Raw genomic sequence first — 9882 nt, 5'->3', positions numbered from 1 at the left:
CGGGCGGAGGATCCCTGCGCCGCGCCGAGCATGCGAGAGCCGGCGGGGCGGGCTGCGGCGGGGCGGCGAGCGGGGCCCGCGGCGGCGGAGCCATGCTGCTGGCCTCGGCCGTGGTGGTGTGGGAATGGCTGAACGAGCACGGGCGCTGGCGGCCCTACAGCCCGGCCGTCAGCCACCACATCGAGGCGGTGGCCCGCGCCGGGCCGCGGGCGGGCGGCAGCGTGGTGCTGGGCCAGGCCGACAGCCGCCTGGCGCCCTACATCATCGACCTGCAGTCCATGCACCAGTTCCGCCAGGACACCGGTGAGTCGGCCCCGCGCCGCCGGGCCCCGAGCGGCCGCCGTGGCCCCCGCCCGCCCCGCCCCGCCCGGGATGCTCCCGGGGCTCCCGGGGCTCTGGCAGGGCGCTGCCGGTCCCCCCGCCGTGCCCGCGGTGCCCCGCGATGCCCCGCACACCGCCCGGCCCTGCCGGCGATGCCCCCCGCCGTTCCCCGTGCCCCCCCGTGCCCTCGGGGGTCGTCCTGCCCGGCCCCCTCCCCGCTGCGGCGCCCCCGCCTCGCACCCGCCCCGCGGGCTTCTCTCGTCCCTGCGTGCGGGGGAAGCCCGTCCCCGGCAGACCTTTCCCTGTTGCCTCTGTGCTGCCACCGAGCCGCCATCAGGCACGGAGGCCTAGAGAGATGAGCGGTGCTTGGGTGCCAGATCCTGCCCCGGGGGATGGCAGCCGCTGGGGTGCCCGGGGAGGGGGCGCAGGCAGGTGGGGGAATGCTCAAGGAGGGCACGGGCGGGTGGTGGGGGTTGTCTGTCCCCCCAGGTGGGGGGCCCTGGGGCTGTCTGGGATGCGGGACCACGAGCACCCGTGGCAGGGGGGGCTGGCACAGCGGGGTTTGTGACCCCCCCTAGCAGCCCTGTGATGGCCAGTGTGCTTTGTCCCTGGGGCAGGGGGTGCTGGGTGCAGCAGAGCGCCAGACACCCTCCTTTGTCCTCCTTCCCCCAGCAGCCTTGGGGGCTGGCGGCGACCCTCCCCTGCCCGGGGGTGTGGGGACAAGGGACCTCTGCGGAGAGGGGGCTGGGGGCCAGCTTCTGAGGGCTATTGTTGCCCAGGGTGGAGGACTGAAAGGGAGATTGTTCTGTCTCTCCCTGGGTTGCTGGGGATGTTGGTATTTTGGGTCATTAAACAGCTCTGATTTGGGGGGGTCGCGACCCTGGCAGGGCCTGAATAGCTATTGTTCCCTTTCTTCCCCCGTTGAATGGGAGGCCGGCTGGCGGCGCGGGGCTGGGGGAACACACAGCATTCCCACACTGCTGCCTGGGGACCGCCAGATGCCGCATGCCACCGCCGGATTAGGATAAATCACCCTCCGGCCGCTTTGTGCGCCCAGCGCCGGCGGCTTTTCTGACCTGGGTGCTCCTTCGCAGGACGACGGGGCCGGTGGCTCGGCTCGCCTGGGGTGTAGCTGTACCCCACGCACCACAGCAGGGTGCTGACAAACACCTTCTCGTTTTCAGCCCGCGAGTGTGCGAGACGGGGCCCCGCGGGCCCAGCGGTGGTGGCTGCTCCCTGCGGAGTGGTGGGGGTGAAAAGGCACTGAAATTCTTGCAGGCTTTGCAGGACACGTGGTGAAAAGCCGAAGCAGCAGGCTTGTTATTTCTTCTCTTTGAGCTTTCTTGTTCCCAGTGCTGGCAGCAGGGCCGAGCCGTGGGGTTCTGCACAGGGATGTGGAGGCAGCGCTGCTCGGGAGCTCATCCCACCTGTTACACAAACACCTCTGGAATGACACGCTCGGGATGGGACCCCAGGGCTGAGCCTGGCCATGTTCAGCCTGCCTTGCCATTCCTTTAGACATCCCAAAGAGGAAGGTTTTCTCCTCACTGTAGGAGTTTCCAAAATCTCTGTCCATGCTTTGAATGCATCCTGGTTGAGTGGGAGCGCTGGGAAAGGAAACACCCAGCAAAGATATGGATGCAGGGCACAGAACCTTTGTGCTTTTGTGTGCTCTCATCCCACTCCTGATGTTTGCTGATGGGGGAGCAGGAGCCAGGCACAGGGGCCCACTCCAACTCCTTTGCTTGACCTCACGGGGATTTTTCCCTCTGCCACAGTCTGGGTTTTCATCGTGGGGCGGTTCAGGAGCTGCAGATGGTGGGGTTGGCACGAGCCTTGCTCCCCTGGGTGCACGAGTGCCCGTGTGTGCCACTGCTGAGGGGCTTGGAGATGCCCCTGAGATCTTTTATTGAAACCTCTTCCAGTCCGGAGTTGAGAGGGAGACAGTGCCAGGCACTGCAGGACTCCAGGCACTGCAGGACTCCGGTGCCCTAATGCCCGGTTTCCTCAGGCTCCCGCGGGAGGTCCCCGGGAGCAGGATGGAGCAGCCAAACTTGTGTTGCCGCGTTTCCCCAGCGGGGCTGAGTGGCCGCGAGCCGGGGCTGAGAGCTCTGGGCTGGAGATCCGCCCTTCCCTCCAGCCCGGTCGCGCTGGGGGAGCACCCCCGGGCCGCGCACTGACCTCGGGGTGCTTTGTGGCAGGGCGGCTCGAAGGCAGCAGCCGGGGGAGCCCAAGGCACGCCGGTGCCCTGGCAGGGCGGGGACAGCAGCTGGGCCGGAAAGCCGTCCTGTCCCCGTGCGGATGGCGCCGGCGGGGCAGGTCGGGGTGGTTTTGCTCCCTGCCCACAGGTGGGTGCTGGCGCCAGGGTCTGACGGCGTCTGCTGTGTCGCCCTCCCTCAGGCACGATCCGCCCCGTCCGGCGCAGCTACTACGACCCATCGTCGGCGCCCGGCAAGGGAGTGGTCTGGGAGTGGGAGAATGACAGCGGGACGTGGACACCCTACGACATGGACGTGGGCATCACCATCCAGCGCGCCTACGAGAAGCAGCACCCCTGGGTGGACCTGAGCGCCATCGGCTTCTGCTACGTCATCGACTTCGCCACCATGGGCCAGATCAACCGGCAGACCCAGCGCAAGCGCCGCGTCCGCCGCAGGCTGGACATGGTCTACCCGCTGGTCTCGGGCACCCTGCCCAAGTCCCAGTCGTGGCCGGCCAGCCCCGGGGCGGCGGCAGCCCCGCCGGTCCCCGCCTGCACCTGCCCCCAGTGCCTCCTGGTCATGAGTGTCAAAGCCACCGTGTCGGCCGCCGGCCCCGGCACCGCCACCCTGCAGCCCCGCAAAGCCCCCGCCCCGCCGCCGGCCGCCCCCAAAGCCCCAGCGCCCGCCCCGGCGGCCAAGGCGCCCGACGGCGTGGCCATGGTGCGCGGCTCGCTGAAGCCGCTGGCGGCCCAGGGGGGCCGGCGTCAGGCAGCCAGCACGCCCGCCCTCAGCTCGGCCGGCTCCACCGGCAGCCCCCCCGGTGCCGGCAGTGGCAAAGCAGCCCGTCCTGGCCTGGGCACCCTGAACCGCAGCCACCTCCAGCGCCTGGCCATCGCCCAGTCCCGCGTGCTCATCGCCTCGGGGTGAGTCCCGCCGAGCCGGCGAGGGGGTGCCTGGAGGGAGGGAGGGGCAGCGTGAGCTTTTCCCTTCTCCCCAGGGCACGGAGGGGCCGTGCCAGCCCTGAGCCTGGTGGGACACAGACCTCGGCGCTCCCCAAGCTCCCGGGGCCGGGGGGCTCTGCTGGGCCCCTCGCCTTCCCCGCAGGTGCCTGGGGACTGGAGCGGGGACGGGGTGGCTCCTGCATCTCAATGAAGAGGCTGAGGCTGCTCTTTCTCTTGGAGGCAGGGGTTGGGTGAGGGACTGCGAAAGGCCCGAAGAAAAGGCATTCATGCCCCATGAGAAGGGGTCCCTCCAGACCCCCACCCACCAAAGACACATTTTTGTGAGGGGGTGGACATTTAATGAGCCCGTTTCTCCCCTTTGTCTGGCTCTGCCGTCAGCCTTCTGTTGCAGCCTGGCCCCTTTCCTCTCCCTCTCCATCCTCCCCCTTCCCTCTGCTCCTGACCTGCCGGGAAACTTTCCCATGGAAGAGAGCCCCAAGGGGAGGGGGGGGAAAAAAGAGATGTGGCAGTGACGTGGCCATAGGAGAAAAGAGGAAAAGAAACAACAGACTGGCCCGAGGAGCAGTGACAAAAAAGGGGCCATGAATGGGATGGCAGGCAGGGTTTCTAAAGCGCCAGAGAAAAGGCGGTGGTGGGGCAGGGGGGGCACATTACCCCATCGGGGGATTTTCTGTTTCCAGCCAGGGCCCGTGCAGTTGCTCAGGCAACTGTTGTCTGGCCCCTGGGCCCTGTGGGGACGTGGGTGCTGCCACCGCTCCTGACGTGGTCTCTGCTGGCTCCCCTCAGGGTCCCCACCGTCCCTGTGAAGAACCTCACTGGCTCCAGCCCCGTCAACCCAGCACTGGCAGGTGAGGATGGGGCTGCGGCGGGTGCCCGTGGGCGCTGGGTTCCCTGGGGTGGAAGGATAAACAGCCCCGGGGTAGGGGGCAGTTTTTGGGGATCAGGTGGGGTTTGAGGCGTGGCCGGTTCCTCGGTGCCGTTTCAAAGCCCCGTTTCTCGCAGGGATCACGGGGATCCTGATGAGCGCGGCCGGGCTGCCCGTGTGCCTCACCCGGCCCCCCAAGCTGGTGCTGCACCCCCCGCCCGTCAGCAAGAGCGAGATCCAGTCCATCCCTGGCATCTCCCACACCTGCCGCAAGACCACCAAGAAACAGGCCAAGAAAGGTGAGAGGCACTTTTGCTGCTTGGCCCCTGTCCCCCCTTCCCTGCCTGGTTCCCCTGTGCCCCCCGTCCCCTCTGCTGCCCCTGGCAGTGGGTTTCTCCCTCTGACTCTTGCTCTCCCGCAGGTAAAACCCCGGAGGAGGTACTGAAAAAGTACCTGCAGAAGGTGCGGCATCCGCCGGACGAGGTGCGAGCGCCGGGGCTGGTGCTGGGGTGTCCCCGGGGTGCTTTGCTCTGGGATGGGCAGCGGGGACGTGCACGATGCCCTGGGCCACGTGGGGATCTCCTCCCTTCCCGTGCAGGGGTGTCCCACCACCCCTCATGGCTCTTCCCTGTCCCTGTCCCCTCCAAAGAGGGGTGGCAGCCCAGCCCCAGGGGTGGGTGCTGGTCTCAGGGCAGCTCATCAGCCCCATGTCCTCGGCTCTGGCTGCATCCATCCCTGTGATCCCTCTCCTCCCCTCCTGTGCAGGACTGCACCATCTGCATGGAGCGTCTCTCTGCCCCCTCTGGCTACAAGGGGCCCCAGCCAGCCGTCAAGCCTGACCTCGTGGGGAAGCTGGTCAAGTGTAGCCACGTCTTCCACCTCCACTGCCTGGTGGCCATGTACAACAACGGCAACAAGGTGAGAGGCCTCAGCTCAGTGAGGGGCCTCAGCTGAGCTCCCCCTGCTCCCGGGGAGCAGCACTCGAGTCCTGCTGCCCCAGGAGACTCTGACCTCCCACCCTGACACAGTTTAATTTTTATCAGCAGCAAGGGCTTCGGGACTGCTGAGTCAGAACCTGGGGGTGTGTTCCACGGGTGTGTTTTCACCCCCACTGTGCCCAGTTTTATGTGCTTGCTTTCCTTCCCGGGGTGAACTTTCATCCCCTGAATGTTTGAGCAGAGCTGCCTGGAATCCGGTGCCAGGCAGCGCTTTTCCAGCCGCAGGAGGGCTTTCCTGAGCCCGCTGTAAATTGCCTGACATTCCCTAGAAAATGTGTTCCACGTCGCCTGGAGATTTTTAATATTTTTTATATTTCTCCCTTTAAAAACCAAACAAACCAACCAACCAACCAAACAAACAAAAACAAACAAAAAAACCCCACCAAATCAGAGGTAGGGAAAGCAATGAAAAACTGATGGGGAAGAGAAACCCAGACCTCAGGTTTTTGGGTAGCCATAGTGAATTCCCCCAGCCCTATCCCGGGCTTCCTGGGTGTTTTTTTTGGTGGCTTTCACGGTTAAAGCAGCGTTCAGTCCTGCTCAGGCACCAGGTGCCTGGCGTGGCTTGTGGACACGGGTTTCAGTGTGTTCCCCCCTTCCTGCTCTCAGGACGGGAGCCTGCAGTGCCCCACCTGCAAAACCATCTACGGGGTGAAGACGGGGACGCAGCCCCCGGGGAAGATGGAGTATCACATCATCCCTCACGCGCTGCCCGGCCACGCCGACTGCAAAACCATCCGCATCATCTACAACATCCCCCCGGGGGTGCAGGTGAGGCCTGGCCCCAGGGCCAGGGCAGGGATGTGGGACATCCCCCGTGGGGCTGGTGGCCCTCGTTGCTGCCGTGTTACCCCCCAGGTCGTGCTGCAGCTCGTGCCTTCGCTCGGGAGCTGCTTGTCCACAAGGATGTTGTGGGAAGCCTGGGTTGTGTCTGCACGGGAGTGTTGTCCCTGTCTGCCTGGTGCCAGGGGGATGGTGGCAATCAGTGTCCACTGTGGCTGGGGGGGGGGTTACCTTGTGCCCAGAGCATCCTTTTGAGCTCCAAAAGGGTTTTCTTCTCCCACTTGCCACATTGCAGGGACCGGAGCATCCAAACCCTGGGAAGAGCTTCACGGCCCGTGGCTTCCCCCGGCACTGCTACCTGCCAGACAGCGAGAAGGGCAGGAAGGTGAGGGGCTCACCTGGGCAGCTCCAGCTGGCCAAGGCGTGTCGAGGGGGAGCGTGGGGAAAACCGGACCTGCTCGAGGGGAGGTTTTCCCATGGAGAACCTTCCTGTGCATCAGGGGGAGCTCAGCAGGCTGGTCCCTCTGTTTTGGCTGGGGCAGGACCCTGTGCTGGGATCCCGAGCTCCCTGCAGGGCTTGGCTGTGGGTTGCCCACGTTGCCAGGGCACACCAGGATGATCGGGCGTGCCTTGAACAGAAGCGGGTGCTTCCCCAGCCGGTGTTTGCTTTGCTGCCTGACCCCTCTCCCGCCTCCACAGGTGCTGAGGTTGCTGCTGGTAGCCTGGGACCGGCGCCTGATCTTCGCCATTGGGACCTCCAGCACCACGGGCGAGTCGGACACGGTGATCTGGAACGAGATCCACCACAAGACAGAGTTCGGCTCCAACCTCACTGGCCACGGCTACCCTGACATCAACTACCTGGACAATGTCCTGGCCGAGCTGGCGGCCCAGGGCATCACGGAGGAGAGCCTGGCACAGGAGAAGGACTGACGCCGTGGCAGGGAGGCAAGGAAAGGGTTGCCTGTGCTGGCACCCGCCAGGATAAAGCTGCTGGAGAAACCCGCCTGGGGGCTTTTCGGGGTGCACCCTGAGCCCCCCCGCTCCCAGTGGCGCCCGCGCGGTGGGAGCACCCCCAGGCTGGCCGGGAATGCGGGAGAAGGTCCTTTTGGCCGTCCCCTTCACTCCTGCGGGGCGGGAACCTCCCCACACGCAGCTGTGGGGCTTCAGGCTGGTGTGACCGCCCCTCTGGATGGTGTGCTATCCTCGCTGCCACTGTGCTGAGGGCTTGGGGGGTGGTGCCAGGCTCCCCTCTCTCCTCATCCACACCGGTGCCAGCCTGACCCAACTCCCCTGACACCCACCTGGGGCTGGGGCCTGGCCTGGGGTGGGAGCTGGAGCCGTGGGAGTCCCCCTTGCTCTGCCTCGTCCCTCTGACGTCTGTTTGTTTGTTCGTTCTGTCCGGTACCTTCCCTCTGGTCTCCTGTGTCCGTGGAGGTTGGGGGGCCCTGGGCTGCCCCCCAGCCCTGTGCCCTCTGCTCCTCTTGGCTGTGTCTGAGCTGTGCCCTTGTCTGGGCTACCCTTGCCCCTGCGTGCCAGGGAGGGGCTGGTGGGTGCTAGGGAGTGGAGAGGGGGGGACAGTGATGGACATTTTCTGGCCTGTGTCCCACCCCCACCACAGTGGGTTCCTTGAACTGTTCGTATGGGGGTGTCCCCGCGTTGAATTTCTATAATACCTCGTATTTTGGGGTTTTGTCGTATATATGTACATATAGGGGGGCGTTTTGGGAGGCAGCCTGAGGCCTGGGAGAACGTGGTGCTGCAGCCAGACTGGGGCTGGGCACGGTGGTGCTTGGGGATGGGACAGGGGCTTTGGGTACCCCCCCACCCCAACAGGGCTCTGCCCCACAGGAGGGCTGTCACCTGTGGGTCCCCATGGGGCCAAGGCACAGGTGGGGCTGAGAACTGTTCCCCTTGCTGCCCCCAGAGAGGCCTTGGAGGGGCTGGTGAGGGGCTGGCATGGGCTGGGGCGTGGGTAGGAGAGTGTGGGTGATGGGGGGGTGGGGGGAGTGTGTTCTGTGTCATCTTGGGCTCCCCGGGCCTTTGGGTGACCCGGGCTGGCCGGATGTGTCCCTGCCCAGGGGGTTTGGGATGAGATGGTCTGTGAGGTCCCTTCCAGCCCAAACCAGTGAGGGGTTCATAGGGCCTCTCAGAGCTGCCTGTGCCAGGGTGCTGGCAAGGTCCCCACAGTTTCGAGGGCTGCCCTTGGGGGCACTGTCCCCACTGCTGGGGTCTGGCTGCCCACGAGACCCCTGGGCTTGGGGAGCAAGAGTGGGGGGCAGCACCCACCACTGCCCGGGCTACCACTAGCCCTGTGCTGTTGCCCCCCGGGGGAAGGTGGGGCCTCCCAGCCGGTTTTGTTGCATTCCCCTCCTGGTTTGCCCGGGGAGGGTCACCTCACCCTGTGTGCTGGGGACGGTGGCACGGGAGGGGGCCCGTCCTTCTGTGCATCGTTCTGTTGTCGTTGCTGTTTTCCCTCTCCGTGGTCCAGGGGGGTGGGTCTGTCACCCCCGCTGGCCACCCCGTGGAGGGGGGTGGGGGGTCAATAAAGCGAATGGCAGGGGACCCTCGTGGTCCCTGCACGGCCTGGCCTCTCTGTTGTCTTCTGTCAGTCGTCTGTGTGGCCAGGCGAGCGAGGGGCACTGTGGGCAGGGCCAGGCACCCCTCATCCCCCTGAAGCCCCTTGGCACCCGGCCGTCCCCGGCCGTCCTTAGCCTGGGTTGTTATTTTCTACCTCAAGGGAGAAAACCTCTTTCCCCAGGAGCACCACCCCCCCTTTTCGGGCGGCTCGGCCGCCCAGGGAGCTGCACAGCAGTGTGATTCCTCCCCCACGCCAGCCCTGGGTTTTCCCCGGTGCACACAAACCCCGTCTGGAGCTATGCAAAGCCCTGCCGTGATCCGGGCAAGGAAGGGGAGGAGGGTCCTCCCCCCCCACCTCCTCCTCGGTTCCAGCCCGGGGGCTTTTATTTTGGTAAGTCTTTTCCCGACCAGGTCACTTTTTTTTTTTCCCCGTCTTTTCCCCTTTTTTAATGCTCTGTTGACTACACAGTCGGTTGCTGGCTGAAATAAAACTGCTCCGTGGCTCCGTGCATGCGTGTGTATATCTATCCCGATAGATATACAAAGCCAGGCGCCGCTCCCTCCCTCCTTCCCCGCGGGGTGGAGCAGGGAGGGGAGGGGAGGGGAGGGGGCTTTGCCCGCGTTTGGGGCGTGCAATCCGGGCAGGGGGCAATCCGGGCAGGGGGCACTCAGGCCACCAGCCCTTGGGGCTCCTGCTGGTACCCCTCGCCCACGCTCAGCACGGTGCTGTCCGGGGGGCTGGCGGTGGCCACGCCGTCCCCCGTGCCCAGGGCGCGGTACCCCCGTGCCCTGTACCTGCGGTGGCCGTACCAGGCCGTCACCAGGAGGGTGGCCGAGCCGGCCAGGACTGCCACGGTGACTCCGGCCACCTCGCCCCCCGTCAGCCCCTGCTCCCCCACCATCTGCGCCGCGTGCCGGATCTCCTCGGGCCGCCCCAGCCGCCACACGTGGCTCTGCCCGTCCCTCACCCAGGTGCTGTCCCCGTCCCGCACCAGCACGGTGTCCACGGCCGGCAGGTTGGCGGGGGGCCGGGTGAAGGGGGGCAGGCGGGCGGGCGGCAGCGAGCCCCCCGTGAAGAGCCCGGCCTGGACGCAGAATTCCACCTGGCAGCTGTCGCTGATGAGCGCCAAGTGCTGGCTGAAGCCCGGGGGACAGCCCTTGGCGTGGGGGTC

General features: G+C 66.0%; 1 protein-coding gene across 1 annotated transcript; it reads left to right on the top strand.

Moving 5' to 3' along the window:
• The first annotated feature begins 44 nt into the window (after positions 1-44).
• LOC113960476 (E3 ubiquitin-protein ligase DTX4-like) lies at positions 45-9219 on the top strand. Its single transcript, XM_027670082.1, has 9 exons — positions 45-303; positions 2722-3445; positions 4271-4332; positions 4487-4648; positions 4771-4832; positions 5115-5267; positions 5957-6118; positions 6426-6515; positions 6830-9219. Exons 1-9 carry the CDS (start codon positions 93-95, stop codon positions 7061-7063), a joined length of 1860 nt encoding a protein of 619 aa, XP_027525883.1. The 5' UTR covers positions 45-92; the 3' UTR covers positions 7064-9219.
• The last annotated feature ends 663 nt before the right edge of the window (positions 9220-9882 follow it).

Source organism: Corapipo altera, unplaced genomic scaffold (genome assembly GCF_003945725.1).
Source record: "Corapipo altera isolate COAL_440 unplaced genomic scaffold, ASM394572v1 276, whole genome shotgun sequence".
In the NCBI taxonomy this organism is placed as follows: Eukaryota; Metazoa; Chordata; class Aves; order Passeriformes; family Pipridae; genus Corapipo; species Corapipo altera.
This window is presented reverse-complemented; position numbering and strand designations above follow the sequence as displayed.

What these genes read in the sequence shown, in the direction of transcription:
- LOC113960476 (XM_027670082.1), top strand. Translation starts at nt 93, where the DNA reads ATGCTGCTGGCCTCGGCCGTGGTGGTGTGGGAATGGCTGAACGAGCAC. An exon ending in CGTCAACCCAGCACTGGCAG is followed by an intron (nt 4,333 to 4,486) that starts GTGAGGATGGGG and finishes CGTTTCTCGCAG; the next exon opens with GGATCACGGGGATCCTGATG. An exon ending in ACAGCGAGAAGGGCAGGAAG is followed by an intron (nt 6,516 to 6,829) that starts GTGAGGGGCTCA and finishes CCGCCTCCACAG; the next exon opens with GTGCTGAGGTTGCTGCTGGT.